The sequence below is a fragment of the Anolis carolinensis genome, chromosome 1, assembly GCF_035594765.1.
Source record: "Anolis carolinensis isolate JA03-04 chromosome 1, rAnoCar3.1.pri, whole genome shotgun sequence".
In the NCBI taxonomy this organism is placed as follows: Eukaryota; Metazoa; Chordata; class Lepidosauria; order Squamata; family Dactyloidae; genus Anolis; species Anolis carolinensis.
The window spans coordinates 177,690,626-177,710,165 of NC_085841.1; the positions used below are offsets into that span (position 1 = coordinate 177,690,626).

General features: G+C 39.3%; 1 protein-coding gene across 9 annotated transcripts in view; it reads right to left on the minus strand.

Moving 5' to 3' along the window:
• hdac4 (histone deacetylase 4) overlaps positions 1 to 19,540 on the minus strand; it is a 160,178-nt gene that overhangs the window by 123,165 nt on the left and 17,473 nt on the right. For all 9 annotated transcript variants that reach the window (XM_008113917.3, XM_008113885.3, XM_008113920.3 and 6 more), the window contains exon 2: positions 11,397 to 11,612. In XM_008113917.3, coding sequence (XP_008112124.1) covers positions 11,397 to 11,418 — 22 coding nt within the window. In that variant the 5' untranslated portion in view covers positions 11,419 to 11,612. The remainder of the gene's footprint in view (positions 1 to 11,396; positions 11,613 to 19,540) is intronic.

Genomic DNA, 19,540 nt, shown 5'->3' on the forward strand with positions numbered 1-19,540 from the left:
AGTAGAGAAGTTTTGGTAGGACAAATGTCTTAATTGATGCTATTCTTCCCAGTAGTGATAGTTCAAGGTTGTTCCAATTTTTTTAATCTTTCTTGATTTCTTTCCACATTGGTTCATAGTTGTTCTGTTGCAGATGGTTGTTTTTATTTGACATGTGAATGCCCAGATATTTCATTTGTGAGGTAATGTTTAGACCTGTTGTGTCTAAGTAACTTTTGTCTTTCCTTAGAGATATTTTTCGTTATAACCTGGGTTTTTCCTAGATTTAACTTCAGTCCTGTCATGTCTCCGAATTCCCTGATTCTTTTTAGCCAGTTTTCCACGTTGCTTATTGGGTCTTCAATAACACATATGTCGTCCGCAAAGGCTCTAAGCTTGTATTTTTGACCTTGGATTTCTGCGCCCTTTAGATTTTTATCGTCCCTTATGATGTTAAGTAGTACTTCCAATACCGTTATGAAGAGGAGAGGTGAGAGAGGGCATCTTTGTCTGATGCCTTTTTGGATTTGGATTTTTGTGGATTCTACTCCGTTTATTATAATTTTTGCTTCTTGAATATTGTATATTGTATATTGTTTCTATAGCATTTTGGAGCTCTGTTCCTATGTCTATTCTTCTTAATAAAGCTTTGAGGAAAGACCAGTTGACGTTGTCAAAAGCCTTTTCTATATCCAGAGAGAGAAAGAAAACTTCTTTGTCCTTTGTGATTTCATAATATTCAATTAAGTTCAGGATGGTTCTAACATAGAATCATAGAATCATAGAATAGTAGAGTTGAAAGAGACCACATGGGCCATCTAGTCCAACCCCCTGCTAAGAAGCAGGAAATCGCATTCAAAGCACCCCCGACAGATGGCCATCCAGCCTCTGCTTAAAAGCCTCCAAGGAAGGAGCCTCCACCACGGCCCCGGGGAGAGAGTTCCACTGTCGAACAGCTCTCACAGTGAGGAAGTTCTTCCTGATGTTCAGGTGGAATCTCCTTTCCTGTAGTTTGAAGCCATTGTACCAAATAGGAGAATAAGTAACATTGTCACTTATTCTCCTATTTGGTAAGAAGCCTGATTGTTCTTCTCTTATCAGGGTTTCTAGGAAGTTTTTCATTCTGTCTGCCAGGATATTCGTGAATAATTTGTAATCGATGTTTAGAAGGGAAATGGGCCTATAATTCTTTACGTTTGTTGCGGGGGAGTTTTCTTTATGGATCATTGTGATTGTGGCCTGTTGCCAGGATTGTGGGAGCTTGCGTTCTGTCATTACTTGATTCATGACTTTCTTAGATGTGGCATTAGGATTTCTTCGAAGGTCTTATAATACACAGCTGTTAGCCCATCTGGGCCTGGTGCTTTCTGGGAATCTAATTTGAGGATTACTGTTTTTATTTCTCTGTCTGTGATTTATTTATTCATGTCTTTTTTCTGATCCTTTGTTGTTTTCGTTATTTTTTGTTGGTCTAGGAATTTTGAGATTTTGTCTTCATTTGTTTCTTCTTGACTGTATAGATTGTTGTAGAATGATCTGAATTGGTTGAGTATGTCTTCTTCTTTAGTGTAGGTTATTCCATCAGCTTTTATGGAATTGATGAATGCCTTTTCTTTTTTCTTCCTCAGTCTTCTTGTTAGGCACTTGCCTGTTTTATTTGCTTTGTTGAAGTGGTATTGTTTGAGAAATTTTAGTTGTTTCGCTCATTCTTCTTGGTCCCATATTTCTCTTTGTTTTTGGAGGGCTTCTAAATCGTATTTTAGTTCTTCATTTTCGGGGGTTTTCTTTAAATGTCTTTCTGTCATTATTTTTCCCTCGAGCTCTTTCTCCTTTGCGTTTCTTTGTTTTTTTCTTCCAAGCTGATTGCTGTATGAAGTAACCCCGCATTACCGCTTTTCCTGCATCCCAAGTTGTTTGAGCTGAGATGTCAGGGGTTGAATTCATGTTGAAATATTCCGTCAATAGGTTTCTATATTTAGTTATGTCATCTTCTTTTTTCAATAAGCTATCATCCAGTCTGCATCTTCGGAGTTTCTTCTTTTGGTTTAGTGTTAATTCAATTGGGCAATGGTCTGAGGTTGTTCTTGCTAAGATTTCTATTGCTTTTACAACTCTTATTTGTCTGAGGCAACTGTGAATGTTCCACTTGGCCACCTTGATTGCCATTGAATCCCTTGCACCTTCAAAGCCTGCCTACTTCCTGCTTCAGAGGGGGAATCCTTTGTTGGGAAAGGTTAGCTTGCCCTCAGTACATCATGTCTGGAAATCCCTGATTGCTCAGTGCTGGTCTTTAGTTAACTGTCCTGATTTAATACTGGGAGCCACATTTTGTTCATTCCAGGCAGGCAGGAACCATCCAGGCTTTGAAGCGCCAGTGCCAATTCCAACATTCACACTTGCCTAAAGCAGACAACAATTCTTTCTTCCACCCTGGTCATTCCACAGATAGATAAACCCCACTTGCTTTCGTTACAACACATTTTACAACCTCTGAGGATGCCTGCCATACACGCAGGCAAAACATCAGGAGAGAATACATTTGGAACATGACCAGGCAGACCACAGAAATCAGAGCAACCCAATACAAAGAGAAACAAAAATAATAAAATAAATACAAAAAAAACCAAATAAAAAACAAAATAAAATAATACAATTTAAAAAACATAAATAAAATATTATCAAATAATAAAATATAATACATACAAATAATAAAATAAAATAATAAAAACACAAATAATAATAAAAGAATAAAAAATAACATAAATACAAATAATACAATAAAAATAATAAAACACTAAAAAATAATTAAAAACACTAAAAAATTAATACAATAAAATACTATAATAACAGAAAATAACTAAAAATAATACAAGAAAATAATAAAATATAATAAATAAAAAGATAAGTTACAATAAAATTAATTAAAAAATACAAATAACGTCAAATAAAAATTCCACAACAATTTTTAACCAATACCACCACCACTTTGCCACAGCAACGCATGGCCGGGCACAGCTAGTAAAATATATAATACATAAAATAAAATACATCAACATGAAAACAATAATAGCATTACATTAACCGGGCATACAAATTGGATAAAACAACCTCTATTAAAATAGAATCAGTTAAAAGATCAATGTAATCAATATAGCAGCCAAGCTGAATGCACAAAATGCGTTCAATGAATGAACTTTCCAGCTTGGCATGGTCAGTTTTTAAGACTGGATTAACAAGGTCTAGTGAATGAAAGGACATTACCTCGGTGCATGGTAATGTTTTATTACTGTATATTGGTTTTTATGATGTTTTAAATGTTTTTAGTTTTTAATGCCTTTTGTATTGTATTGTTGATGTGATGGCACTGTGTTGCCAATTTGTAAGCCGCCCTGAGTCCCCCAGGGGAGAAGGGCGGGGTAGAAATACCAAAATAAAGAAATAAATAAAATGTAGATATAAAGGGCTACGTGATCGGCAATCAGTTCTGGTTACTGGTTAAAAACCAAGTTTTTAACTCTTTCCTAAAGTGTTGTAGTGTAGGGGCTTGTCTAAGTTCACTGGGGAGGCACCACCACAGAGTTGGGGGGGCACCACCGAGAAGGCCCTCTCCCTCGTCCCCACCTACCGCATTAAAGATGGAGGTGGGACCAAGAGGATGGCTTCCCCGGCAGATCTTAGAGTCTGCACCGGTTCATAGGGGGAGATGTGGTCATGAAGATAGGCTGGTTTGTTCATTATGATGTGAAAACCAGACATACAGTTCGCTCTCTGCCTTGTCTATACTGCCAAGAAAGTCACAGAACTTTCTCTTTGCCCATTCACACATCTCAATAAACAAACCAGAAAACCAAGATCCATGGTTTGTTCAGATATCTTGTTGTAAATGAAAACAGTTGGGTAGTACGCATCAATATGCTGGTCTGTCCTCATCAAAAATATTTGCAGCGCATCTCTATGTTTCAAGCCATTCTCGTGTCAGTATATGGCATATAATGAACTGCATGAGACTAGTTATTTCTCTTCTCAGAGGGGAAAGTACGAGTAGATAGATATTCACTTCTTCAGCAAAACACCCCAATTCTTATGGTTTCTCCCTACCAGTGCAACACACTGTGGCTGTTAGATGCTGTTCCAGAGGTTCCTTAATCCACAAGAGGGTTTGGGGATGTGCTGGAAGTTTGTAGAGGTATTTAGAAAGACTCTATTTCTCAAAATTTTCTACTGTATTCAATACTCAATATTTCTACTATTATATTTCTATATAGAAATATAACTCAAGCAATGAGTTTCTAACATTCTTAAGTTTACCACAAGTTTTTGAAATCTGATTCACCACCATTACCACCTCACACACACACAAAAATTATTTCAAGTTTAAATCAAATTTCTATCCTAATTCTACTCCTTTTACCCAGGTCCTATCTCTTTTCTCCATTAAAAGTATTTTTATATCAAAAGCTATCAACTGTGATTCCATATCATTTTGCATGTTCACTCTGCCTCTGCTCTAGGATTAGGAAGACTAGACGAGATGCAAATATGGGCTTCTACCTCTTTCTCTCTTTTCAACTCCCTTTGTATGAAAAGCAAGAGAGCAGTATAAAGACAGGTCTCAAATGCAAATGATACATGGGAGAGATCACATTTCTATATTCTAAGCCAGGGGTCCTCAAACTAAGTACCAAAGTACTTATTATTTGTCCTCAAACTAAGCCCATGGGCCGGATACGGCCCTCCAAGGTCATTTACCTGAACCCCACCCTCAGTTATAGACTTCGACTTGCCCAAAGTCTGAAATGACTTGAAGGCACACAACAACAACAATCCTAATTAACTTGACTAGCTCATCGGCCAGAAGCGGGTCCACACTTCCAATTGAAATTCTGATAAGTTTATGTTGATTAAAATTGTTCTTAATTTTAAATATTGTATTGTTCTTTCAGTGTTGTTGTTGTTTTTGCACTACAAATAAGACATGTGCAGTGTGCATCGGAATTTGTTTGTATTTTTTTCAAATGATAATTTGGCCCCTTAACAGTCTGAAGGATTGTGGACTGGCCCTCTACTTTAAAAGTTTGAGGGCCACTGTTCTAAGCCATCTGAGCAAGGAGTCAGCTTGATCAGAAATTTAAATATAACTGTATAAGGCTTCTGAAATGTGCAAATGCTCTATATGTAGCACAATGCATACAATGCTGTCAATTTTCATAATTGTTTGCTTTTTTCATTCTTTTCCTTTAGTTGTCAATGAAAGTTGGGAATTAACAACAGACGAGGAACTGAAGGCAAAACCTAGGGGAAAGAGTTTATAATTAGAGACGTCCTGCCAGTCTTAGAATTAGATTCTAAGTAAGAACAGCTACACACTGCATTAGCCCTGCTGTTATCCCTGCAATGAATCACATCAACTATGCATGCTGTAATTTCATCACAGTCAGTTGGAGAAGGTAAAGCTTAATAGTGGGAGCTTTCTAAATATACTTCCATTCATATAGAAAATGACTACATATCTATGCTGCATTACTGAAAATAAGAGATGGCATCACTACTATTATTACATTACTACTCCTACCATTGCTGCTACTAGTACTGCAATGTGTACCCCTGTAAGTGTCCTGTTGTAATCAACCAGAGCTCACTGCATAGGTAAAAAAGGACGTTGATTTATCAGTAACCTACCGGTATACTAGTATTGGGCAAGTATATACCATATTTCCTACACTTAATGATTTACCACAAAGATGGTAAAACATCAAACATCCAGGCATCCCCTGGGCAACGTCCTTGCACAGTCAATTCTCTCACACCAGAAGTGACTTGCAGTTTCTCAAGTCGCTCCTGACAGAAAAATAAACGATTTGATGGCTTTTTGTTTTGTTAACTAGTATGAATTAAAAGTGAAGATCAGGCATGAGCAAACTTTCTCACTTGGGGGCCACATGGTGGGCCGGAGTGGGGTGGGTTGGTCAGGAGGAAAGGGGCTCTTCCCCAAGTCCCCTCCCTGCCCTTTCCTCCCCTTCTTTTTTGGAGGCAGAAAGTGAAGGAAAAACGGGAAACGTTTGGATCTCAAAAGGGTTAGCATTTTTGGTGCTATATTCATAAATATAGTAATTATTACATAACGTTATCGTGCATTGAAGTGCTTTTTCTAGCCATTTGTTGTAAAGCATGATGTTTTGGTGCTTAATTTGTAAAATCGTTAACATAATTTGACATTTAATAGGCTTTTCCTTAATCCCTCCTTATTATCCAACATTTTCACTTATCCAATGTTCTGCCAGCCCGTTTACGTTGAATAAGTGAGACTCTACTGTACTTTGTCTGGGAAAGTTATGCCATATGATGATTATGATGATTTTCCCAAAGGAAGTAAATATTAAAATAATTAAAAACTCATTACAATATGAAAAGTATTCACAATTTAAAAGATTTTAAAAGTTCTTAAAAGCAGTTCCGCTTTAACATTACAGTAGAACATAGCCCATATTTAACAATTTTCATTTTAAATTGAATAAAATATTTTTACCTGCTGACAAAAAAAAAAACAATGAAAAGGAGAGGGGATTCTAGCCTCCCTGAGAAAGGAGTTCCAGAATCTAAGGGCAGCCACCGAAAAGACCCTCTAGTGCGTCCCCACCAACTTTGCTTGTGATAATGGTGGGACCAAGAGGAGAGCCTCTCCTGAGGATCTCAGGGCCCAGGCAGATTTGTACACCGAGATGTGATTTGCCCATCCTGTGCCTGGGCCATATAGGGCTTTATAGATCATAACCAGCACTTTGAATCAAGCCCAAGAAACAAAATTGGCAATGCTACAACCAGCCCTGGTTAGCAATCTGGATGCAGTTCTTTGGCCCAGGCAAAGGTTTTAAACACTCTTTAGAGCCAGTCCCATGTAGAGTGCATTACAGTAATCCCAATGGGATGTATCTAAGACCATCATGGCTAGATCTGGTATCTCAAGGAACAAGCACATCACTTGGTAAACATTATCAGCTCCCTCTTCTCTCTGCCTTTGGAAGTATCTGTGTCAGTAAGACGTTCCAAATATCTCAGAAACACTCAACATGCAACAGGAGTCATTTTGGAGATGAGAGGTCAGGTTTAATGTAGAACTAAATAGCATATTGGGCAACACTGAACCCTGAGGGACTCTACAGGCAAACAACCAAGGAGTTGAGCAGAAATTTTCCAGAACCAACATCTGAGTGTTCTTTCAAGAAAGAACATAGCCATTGGTGAATAGTTCCTTCATACTCCAGCCCAGAGAGGCAACTCAGAAGAATACCATGACTGATGGTATCGCAAGTTACTGGAAGGTCAGTAGAACCAATAAGTTCACATTTCTCTTGTCTAGTTTTCTTCATAGGTTTAGCTCCATTCCATGGAAAGAAATACCTAGGTGTCCACCAACCAAAGGTGTTCCCCATTCCAGAGATCAAAAGAATCACCTACCAAGAAAGCAGGAAACTCCCCAAGAACTATTAGGAATTCAAATCCATAAGCCTCCTGGAGAAGCCCCCATCCCTGCAGAGGTTTTGAGTCCTATCATGTCTAATTCTGATCAAGAGCTGATCTACTCATGACAAAATAAAACTAGCAGAAAGCTCCTCCATTCACAAATCACTATCATCCTTCCCTGATCAGAAAGCAAAATCTAAAACAGTGGTTCTCAACCTGGGGTCCCTAGATGTTTTTGGCCTACAACTCCTGGAAATCCGAGCCAGTTTACCAGCTGTTAAGATTTCTGGGGACTCCAGGTTGAGAACCACTGGTCTAAAACATGCCTTGAGCCTAAGTTGGAACTAGATATTCCTTGGGACAGATCCATGGTTTGCATGGAAACAGACAACCTGGTTCACTACAAACAGGGGATCCTCAGCACGAAAAATTCCCTCAGTATCACAAGCTTCACAGCAGGGTGGCACCTGGCCATCACCCTGCAGCCAAAAAAGAAAAATGAACTTTGGAATATGAAACGTACGGACACTGTTGAACAATCAAGACAATGAACGCCCCGAACGCAGGACCGCTATTATTGCAAGAGAGCAGCACTTCAGGAGACCCAGAGAGCAGGAGAGGGACAGCTGAAAGAAGAAAAGGGAGGCTACATCTTCTTCTGAAAGGGACAACTTGAAGAAAAACGAAGAAATTGGCTTTTCTATCAGAAACGACCTGGTGAAGCATCTGTCCGAAGCGCCCATCAGCATTAACGAATGACTCTCAACCCTCCTAATTAACCTTGCCAAAAAACCAGCAGGGAACCATCATTAGTGCCTATGCACCAACACTAGATGCTGATGAAAACATCAAGGAAAAATTTTACTGTCAGCTAGACACCATTCTTTCGGAGATACCTAAGGAGGATAAAATCATCCTCCTGGGGGATTTTAATGCAAGAGTTGGACAAGACTTTGACTTATGACCAGGGAAAGATGGGTTTGGAAACAGCAACTCAAATGGCATCCTGCTTCTCACCAAATGTGCGGAACACAATCTTGTCATCACCAACACACTATTCTGCCAGAAAAACAAGTTCAAGATATCATGGAAGCACCCCCGGTCAAAGCACTGGCACTCCTTGAACTATGTAATTACACGTGCCAGAAACCACTGCAACGTGCTTCTCACAAGAGCCATGACAGGCGCTGATGACTGCTGGACAGACCACAGGTTAATCCGATCCATGATAGCCATCAGGATCGTCCCCACACACACAGACTCCAAGGAAAGACAAGGCAAAAAAATAAACACTCAAGCCCTTCAAGAGCCTTCCAAATGAGCCCTTCTCCAGACAACACTCAAGGATCATCTACCCATAGAACACCCTGAAAATATTGAGGAACATTGGAACAAACTGAAGACCTCCATCATTACAGCCTGTGAAAAAAGCACTGGATACCAAACTAAGAAACATCAAGACTGGTTTGACGAAAATGACAAAGAGATCCAGCAGTTAATTGATAAAAAAGGAAAGCCTTCCAAACATGGCAGAGCGACACCAACTATGCTGTTAAGAAAAAGATCTATGCTAGTGCAAAAGCTGAGGTCCAAAGAAGGACCAGAGAGCTCAAGAACATCTGGCGGACAAAAAAGGGGTGAAGAAATCCAACACTTGACAGATATCCATGATGCTCAAGGATTCTTTAAAGCCACAAAGGTCATCTACAGACCAAGAAATCATGGCATGCACCCTCAGATGGAACCAAACTTCTGAAGGACAAAAAAAAAATCAATTGCACTACGATGGAACGAGCACTACCACAACCTCTTGAATCGCAGCTCCAATGTGACCAAAGAGGTTCTCTCTCAAATCCCACAACAACAAACTAGGGATGAGCTTGCAGCACTGCCTAGTCTGGAGGAAATCAGCAATGCCATCAGCCAACAAAAAAATAACAAAGCCAGCGGATCTGATGGGATCCCTGCTGAAATCTTTAAAGAGGGTGGACCTGAGCTGACACAACTCCACCAGCTCATTGAAAAAGTGTAGGTGACCAAGAAAATCCCAGCAGATTTCAAGGATGCCACCATCATCACCCTTTTCAAAAAACGGGGAAAGAACAAACTGTGGAAACTATCAAGATATCTCCCTTCTAACCTCTGCTGGGAAAATCCTCGCAATAATCCTTTCTGCTACCTTGGTAGCCACCTCTCCACAAAAATCAACATTGACACTGAAATACAACACCATCTGAGCTCTGCAAGTCAAGAATAGGACTCCACAGTGACCTACGCACCCACCGCCAAGACACTACACTTGGAGAGCCATCATACTAGGACAACGAGGGATTGCCTAAATAAGTAAGTACCCGGCCAAGGGGATAGCATATTGATAAGAACACTACAACTCTATCTCCCTGTCCTCTTGCTGTTGGACAGAGAATCTTGGTAGGTAAAACTACCTACCAAGATTTAAAAATAAAAACCAGTCTCATCTTACCGAAATTTCTGCTACATTGATATTTTTCTCCATTAATACTGAGATTCACTTTAATAATTAAAAGCACTTATCTCAACACATAATTAAAAACAATAAGGTTTTAGTCACACTGGCACAAGTTTTAGGATCCTGTCTCAAGGCACAAGTCTTGCTACAATTTGGCACATCTACAAAGGTGCATTGTGGATAGTATGAACACAGCAATGTGTGTGTGTATATGTGTGTATGTGTGTGTTAAGGCAGCACTCTTCAAAGCTGTGCATCAAACATAGCTGCCAGTTTGCAAGTTGGTCTGCAGCAAATTTCCAGGAAACTTTATTAACATAAAATAATATATCACAAATATGGTCACAGATTCTGGTTGACACACTGGGGGGAAATGTTCAGTGTTTCTCAAGCTAAGAGCACACACTGTTGAGAAAAAAAGCAAGAATATTTCAAACTACATTACAGGCAAACTGTTATTATGCAATAGCTTCCTGGTCACTAAATGGGAAACTACATAAAGGCACTTTTGCAGTAAACTTCTGTATCCCAAAAGTATTGTATGGTATGCCTACAAGTATTTGATAGAAATTTTAGAGAGTTCCACTATGAGTAGTAAGCTTGAAATACTGTCAATTAAGAAAATCATCTGAAAGACTGAAGCTGGCACTTGATTCAAGATTTAACAAAAAAGAAAAAGAACAGAAAAACATGGCATACAGAAACACACTATAAAACAAAATGTTAGGAATCACTGCATAGTCAATTACTAAATACCCTGCCCTTCACCACTGATAATTAGGAGATGCTGGAGGCAGGAGAGCAGATTCCAGCCACGTTCAAGTAGACTAGTGCATACAGGACTAGACAATGAAGGCATTCTGGGTGAAGGACATATATGTAAGCATCAATGGAGAACATTTAATGCACCAAAACCTATGAGGCAATACATCCCTTAGTTCAATGACTGTGACCATTTGCTTCTCTCTTAAGACAGATATAGATTATTCAACTTCTTCAAGAGGAATAGAAACCTTTAGTTACTTCCACTACTTCCTAAAATTTGGCTTGCTTGGCAGCTTTATGAACCCTTACAGATAATGCCTAGCCACTCTCCAATATCAAAGGTAACGAGAAAATATTGAACAATTTAAAGAGGGGATATTATGATATCTCACCACCTCCACCATTCTTTGCCCATACCACCTCAAAAAGTATCCACAGTTCTTCAATTTTTCCATTTATTATTTTTATTCAGTGATTTCATATAGCCATTCTATTTTATGCAGTTAACTTTAACAAGGCATTCTTGACCTGTTTGTTGCTATGTGTCCATATTTCTTATTCTACATGAGATACCAAATACAATTTAGACACTGATATTACTCTAACATACTTTGAATTGTATGTTTCACGTTAAAATTCAAACTTACCCAGGTTTCAGATTCTTCTATAATATAATTTGGTAAAGAGATTTTTTAAATCTTACCTGGGTGGCTTTGAGAACTCATTGCTAGCAGAATCGAAATTCTTCAAAGAAACAAAACAGACAAGGTGACTTCTATCCCAACAACATTGAAAAGGGACATCCAGGAAACATGTTCATAGCCACCAGATAAACGTCCATTCAGATAGACATTTCAGGCTGTAAAGTTTTGCAATCTGGAACAGGATATACAATTCAATTTGTTTTCACAATATAAGCCTGCAAAAGAAAAAAGGGGAAAATTATATATCTGGCACCTTTCCAGACGGACCATTAATTCACAATTTGCACTTCACTTAACTACAAAGATTTTAAAGAAGCAGATAATTTGGTATCTTTCATTTGCATTCCAGCAAGCAAATACCAGAGATTCAAGGGACACAGTGGTTCTCTGTGGGTTCTTGGAGGACTGCATTCATCTCCTGCTACATCTTCACATTCATTGAAAAATAGTCACTGTGTCTTTTAGAGAAGTGGTTTTCAAAGTTTTCTTCACCATGGACCCTGCTTTAAATACCCTTTGTGATTGCAGACCCTCATGAGTTAACTCCAGATTTAAGGCACTAGACTGCATCAAATAATTATTTACATTTTCCCATTAAGGTTCTTCAAATTTAGGGAGATGGGGATATACATTAATCTGTTAATGTGCACACTCATATTATAATATAGTATTTTGATTATGATTCCATACGCATTTGTTGTTGTTGGTATTTATACCCAGCCTTTTCTCTTTAAAAAAAAAGACTCAAAGCGGCTTACAGTAAAACCAGTAATACATAAGATCATAGTGATATCCCTTTACCGCTTTGTAATCATATTGTAAGATCATAACAATATCACCTTTACTTTCTAAGAAAATTGCAAATTTATAAATAAAGTTGGTATTTTGCCAGTGATCAATCTTAGTGTTTGTTAAAAAGAAAAAATACTATAGAAAAACTAGATAATCCAGTATGACAAAGCCATCATGCCGATATGAACCCTGAATGTGTCTCTTTAGAGAAAGAATTTAAAATAATAGTATCAACACTAATAATAATTAGTAATAATGATTGCAGAACAGTATTAATAGACAGTAATAATGGCAAAAGTAATAGCAATAACTATAACAATAATGACACTACTACTGATACTACTAATAATAACCACATTAGTAATAACAGCATTAATAGTAATAATATAATAACAATTAAGTTTCCCTCGAATTGCCCATTTTTGGGATATTCATTTTGCTATTCAGTTGTAGTTTGGTGGGACACTAATATTCTTTGCCATATAAAGTTAAAACTACAAGTCCCATGATTCCACAGCATTGAACCATGGCAGTTAAAGTGGTGTCAATTTGCATTAATTTTACAGTGTAGATTCACCCATGGAGTTTGATAATGGAATCATCCATGTTGTTGTATCCTCTAGTTTGCTTCCCTCCCATCTATGTATCTATGAAAGTACATGCTAAAATATGAATCAGATTTTTGCCTTCCTTCCTTTTTTTCCCCGTTTTCTAATGCAACAAGCTGACATAACTACTCCTTTGAATATGGTTTACTACAAGTCACCCAATGGGTTTCCAAATCAGCCTCCTTTCTGGAGAATAATAACAATAATCTAAACAAGCATCTACACTGTACAGTTAATGCAGTTTGACATCACTTTAACTGTCATGGCTCAATGCAATGGGTTCCTGGGACATATAGTTTGGTGAGGTACCTGCATTCTTTGACAGAGAAGGATAAAGAGCTTGTAAAACTACAAATCTATGCCATATCATTGAGCTATGGCGATTGAAATGGAGTCAGACATTAATTTTACAGTGTCGATCAGTAATTCCCAAACACTAGTCTTCCAGTGGTTTTTGAACTTCAAATTCCAGAAACCTTGACAATCTTGGCCAATGATCAGGGATCTTGGGAGTTGAAGTCCAAAGCCATTAGAAGACTGTGTGTGTTTCTATGTCTTCTCTGTTGCTCTGTTCTTCCTCTCTGACTGGATAACTGATCACAGAGCAACTGATAACAGGCGGCTGACCTCAGGCGGCCCCTCTGTCTTCTAGTTGCTCTGTTCTTCCTCCTGCATGGATAGCCGATCACAGAGCAATTGATAGCAGGAAGCTGGCTTCAGGCAACCATCAGGCACAATCTGGCGGTTGCCAACCAACCTCAAGATGGCAGTAGATTTAACTACAAAAAATCAACATTGTGGGCCCTGCAGGGGTTCAAGGATTCCAAGCTGACCATCAATGTTTTAGGGGGTATAGGACTATACTTAATAAAAATGATCAAAAATATTTTGGAGATAAATAGGAGGCCTTGGGAGACCACATGTAATTTGCAATCTCTGCCTACCCCTCCTTCTCCACTGTATTTTTCCTGCCATCCAATGATTCTCTCCCTCCACATGTCAAGGCTATGAGTATTCCCCATCCTATCCCTAAAAAAAACAAAAGGTGAATTCAACACTACTGCCTTCCAGCATTTATTGCACAAAGTTATTCTTCAGATGAATGTTGAAATATATTTCTCTACAACAGGCATCAAGATGTCAAACCCGAACCTCAAAGATTACAAGCAACTTGAATATATTGAGCACTGCTCTTTTGACAAGGATCCAAATCTAGACAAAACATTAAATATTTAAGATTTATTGGTGCAGAGACAAGCCTCAAAACACAAAGCCAGACGTGCATCCAAAGCAATGGTTCAATAACACTTCTGTATGTATTGTCGAAGACTTTCTACACTTTTTCCTACTCAACCTTTGATGCTTCAGCTCCAATATGAGGGATGAGGCAAATTTCCCAAAAGTCTATAATTTATGACTGGGTGCAATCCCAATGCATATAAGTATTATATCAAGCCCTGGCACCTTTATTTTACTTCAAATTTTTGAAAGTCTCTTGGAACTTTCCTTAGAACATCAAATTATGGATAACATAAGCAGATTTCTACAGCTTGTGATTTTCAGTATGTAGAAAGTATTATTTTCTGAAAAACATCTTGATAGTTTGCCAAAAAATCCTTAACACTTCATTTTTTAAACTTCAATCTATCTGCAGTTACTTCAACATTACGCCAGCTTGTGCTACGTGCACAAACCGGAACAAGACCAAGCAAAGTCCCACTCAGCCTCATCGTATTTCGCATCTTAGCTCATTATATAGAGACCACCAACTGTGGCTTAAAATAAGGTGTTGTACTGCTGTTGTGCGCCTCCACATTGTTTCCAACTTATGACAGCCTTAAGGTGAAATTATCAAGGGGATTTCATGGCAAGATTTGTTCAGAGGCAGTTTGTCTTTGCCTTTCTCTGAGGCTGCACAGTATGACTTGTCCAGTTGTCCAGTGGATTTTCACAGTTCAATTGAGGATTCAAACTCTAGTCTCCAGAGTTGTGGTTCAATGTTCAAATTATTACACCATGTTGGCTCTCTCTATACTTCATTTCTAAACCAGAACTGTACTTTTCGGCTATCTTGCTTATAGAACTTTGAGAAAGCTTTAATATCTGTATATCTTGGCACATAGAGCCACCATGGCCCACTCTACATCTTGGTGAGATTTGAAAGAGCTTGGACCTTGGATGATGGGACTTGCAGTATATTCATTCACTTCCCGAGACCACTGTCACCCCCATCAATGTCTCATCAAGACCAAACTTAAAACAGAGAACACCCATGACTCACTCTACACCCAGGTGCAGTTTGGAGGATGATGGACCATGGACGATGGGACTTCCAATACCTTCACTCACTTCCTGAGAGCACCGCGACCCACACAAATGACTGATCAAGACCAAACATGGTACATGGAGCCCTCATGACCTATTCTACATACTGGCTCTGTTTGGAGGGGGATGGACACTGGACGATGGGACTTGCATATGGGAGTTGGAGCTCACCCGCACCCACTGAACCCAGCTGACATTGGATATAGGCTACACTTGGAACACAGGCAAACAATGCCTTTCTGAAATGACCCGGACATCGCCGGGTCTCCAAGCTAGTATATATATATAAATGTAATGTTCGTTCGTGGGCGGAACATAACTCAAAAACCACTAAACGAATAGACATGAAAGTTGGACACAATACACTTATCAATCAAACGAGTGACCATCACTCATAAAAACTGAAGAAAAAAGCACAAAAAAGCTAAAAGACCATACTGTGGGTGAGGACACACCATACCCCCCCAGTGGTTCGCCCGTGATGGTGCAGCCCATTGCCACCCGCACTCCTGGGCATGAAGCTGTAGAACAGCCGAGCCCAACTGGAAGACAATCGAGGGAAAGCCTCCACAATTTCCAAAGCAGCGCCGCCCTTCCTCCACCACCGCCTCTATATCCCTCCCTCCATGTGAAGAAGAAACTTTGCCCCAGCAGCTGATGATGCTAGGGAGAGAAGGAGGGAAAGAGGGAAGAAATTAAGGAGGGAAAGGAGGAAGGAAAGATACAGAGAAGGAGGGAGGGAGGTGTGAGGTTGGTTAGGGGGGAAAAGAGGACCAAACATAATGCCAGGGAAGTTAGGAAGTCTTGACATGTTCTCTGTCATTGAAGCCAGATTGGTAGGATAATAATAATAATGATAATGCAGATGGAAGAAATGGGAAGGGCTGGCATTTCAATTCAATAATAGAAGACTGGATGACAACACTGCAACAATTTAAAGAATTCTATGACAATCACAAACAGACACGCTTCATGTTCCTGGATTATAAATGTGTGTGAAGAGAAACCTCTGCTCCTGCTGCTTATGCTAAGGAGAGAAGGAGGGAAAGGGGGAAGGAGAAAAGGAGGGAGGTAGGAAGGGAGGGAAAGAGGGAAGAAATGAAAGATGGAAAAGGAGGAAGGAAAAAAGGAGAGAAGGAGGGAGGGAGGAAAGAAATGAAGGAGGGAAGGGGGAAGGGAAGGAGGGAGGGAGGGAGGGAGGGAGGGAGGGAGGGAGGGAAGGAAGGAAGGAAGGAAGGAAGGAAGGAAGGAAGGAAAAATTCTGACTGCTTGGGTTTAAGTTAACTGGGAGTCTACTGTATTACACTGTATTTTTATATGCACACATACAAACAGTGGGCAACTAGTATCTCCTGGTGCTTGCATCCAGGGCACCCCCTCCCCAGGGAAACCAAAATCCATTGACCTCAAGTCCCATTATATGCAACGGCATAGGAAAATAGTGCTAATATAAAATGGCTTTCCTTTTTTGAATATTTTTGAATTTTTAAAAAATATTTTCAAGCAGTTGATACTATATATTTTGTGTATACATGTGTATGTTTATTAATAACATAAATGCCAGCAGCAGGAAATTTTAGGATCAGATAGCTAGTTGAAGAAGAACAGTTTGCGTTTTAGATCAGGGGCCCAACAAGAAAAGCTAGGGAGAAGTGGACAGCCATCTACCAGTCAGCAAAGTGACCAAGCAATGACAGTCCTCAAAGCAAGGTGCAATTGCAGCAGGAGTCTTGCCAAGGTTTGTAGTGCTACTCTCCGCTATAATCGATGGCCCAGAACTGAAATGGAAACTTCCAATCGCACCAATAAGACACTTTTGGAACTATCAGAATTTATTATTTGACTAACTGAACAATATGGATATTTGTTGTCAATCTTAAATAGGAACGTTATTTTTCCCAGGAACTACCATCCTTCTAATTTGGAAATGACCACAGTCCCTTGTCCACAAAAACATACAATCACACTGCAATTCCAATTCTCTACTGAACTGATTGTAAGTGTGCACAAAACTGGAACTTTAGCACACAAGTGTGTGACCTTCCTTAGAATACAGTACTTACATATGTATACCAAGAGCTAAACAGACGTCAGTATGTGCTTTAGCAGAGACAATTCTTAAATTCAAGTAGCCAGTGTGTCGATGACATCCTAAGTTGCATAAAATCTCCACTCATTTACAAAGCAGTTTTTAAATTCTTGGAAGAGCCAGTTGAATATTCATGCCTTTTCAGGAAAAATGTAGAGTGCAAAGTGGAAAACTTTGTTTAAAATCAATTAAGTTGGTGTTCTCTGGTAACTGAAAACAAAGTTTATCAACTAGAAGAACAGGGTGAACTGACTTAATTCATTATTTTAAAAAACTGAGAATGGTTTAAAGGGGATCTTCCTGAACTTTAACCAAGCACAAACACTAATTGCTATTCACACTATTAGTTTTAGGAAAAGTCTGAAAAGAAATACTGAAAGGCAGCGCATTTAAATTTTCCTGATAATTGTATGGAGAGTTATAGCATATAGCTCAGAAACTAACCAAGCTCAGTCACATGGAAAAGTATCATTTTTGAGATAAGTAGCATAACATTCACACCATGTGTTTAGAGACTATGTGTTTTCTTTATAGTAAATTCAGTCTTGTACATAAGCCCACAAATTTCAGCAGCCTCAAAACATTATTAGCATGTTATGGGTTGGCAATGGAAGTACCACATTTCTTTTTCCTTCCTTCTCTCATCAATCTGCTTGGTTATTCTAGTCACTTTGAAGAAATGCAGTGTTTCACCCCTCTTTCTCCAGTTGGCTCACAGGCCTGCACATTATTCCATGGCTGTTGTTTTGTTTACTACCATCAAGCTGGCCTTGACTGACAGCAACCCCATGAGTGAGAGACCTCCAAAACTACTCAGGTCTTGCAAACTTTCCCTACTGCCTTTGTCCTTACAAAGCATAATTATATTTTCTAGTGAATTATGCCTCCACATTATATGGCAAAAACACAACAGTCTCAGTTTAGTCATCTTAGCTTCTAGAGCAGGGGTCCCCAATCTTTTTAAACAGGGGGCCAGTTCACGGTCCCTCAGACCATTGGAGGGCCGGACTATAGTTTTGTTTTTTTAAAAACTATGAACAAATTCCCATGCACACCGCACATACCTTATTTTGAAGTAAAAAAAATGGGAACAAATACAGCCTCAATGTTGTTAATAATAATAATAATAATAATAATAATAATAATAATAATAATAATAATAATGTTCTGGAACACAACACACCAGACCTCACAGTTGTGGAAAAGAAAAAGGTTTGGATCATTGATGTCGCCATCCCAGGTGACAGTCAGATTGACGAAAAACAACAGGAAAAACTCAGCCACTATCAGGACCTCAAGATTGAACTTTAAAGACTCTGGCAGAAACCAGTACAGGTGGTCCCGGTGGTGATCGGCACATTGGGTGCCGTGCCAAAAGATCTCAGCCGGCATTTGGAAACAATAGACATTGACAAAATTACGATCTGCCAACTGCAAAAGGCCACCCTACTGTGATCTGCGCGCATCATCCTAAAATACATCACACAGTTCTAGACACTTGGGAAGTGTTCGACTTGTGATTTTGTGATACGAAATCCAGCATATCTATCTTGTTTGCTGTGTCATACAATAATAATAATAATAATAATAATAATAATAATAAAAAGGTAAAGGTTTCCCCTGACGTTAAGTCCAGCCGTATCCGACTCTGAGGGTTGGTGCTCATCTCCATTTCTAAGCCGAAGAGCCGGTGTTGTCCATAGACAGCTCCAAGGTTATGTGGCCGGCATGAATGCATGGAGCGCCGTTACCTTCCCACCAGAGCGGTACCTATTGATCTACTCACATATGCATGTTTTCGAACTGCTAGGTTGGCAGAAGCTGGGGCTAACAGTGGGCACTCACTCCGCTCCCCGGTTTTGAACCTGTGACCTTTTGGTCCACAAGTTCAGCTGCTCAGTGCGTTAACACACTGTGCTACCGGAGGCCCCAATAATAATAATAATAATAATAATAATAATAATAATAATAATAGAGGGTTGAAAGAGACCCCTTGGGCCATTTAGTCCAAACCCCTTCTGCCTTTGTGCACTAAAAGCACTAGCAAAGCACCCCTTAATAATTAATAATTAATTAAATAATAATTAAAATGCCTCCTCAGTGGAGGAGGAGTGAGCCGCCTCGGGGGCCGGATAAATGGCTTCGATGGGCCGCATGTGGCCCCCGGGCCTTAGTTTGGGGACCCCTGTTCTAGAGTGTTCAGGCTTGATTTGTTCTATGCCCCATTCAATGGCTTTTTTTAGTGTTCAACATTTATCTGTAGAACTCTTCTCCAAGACATCTCAAATTAGTTTATTTTTTCCTATCTGCTTTCTTCACTGTCAGGTTT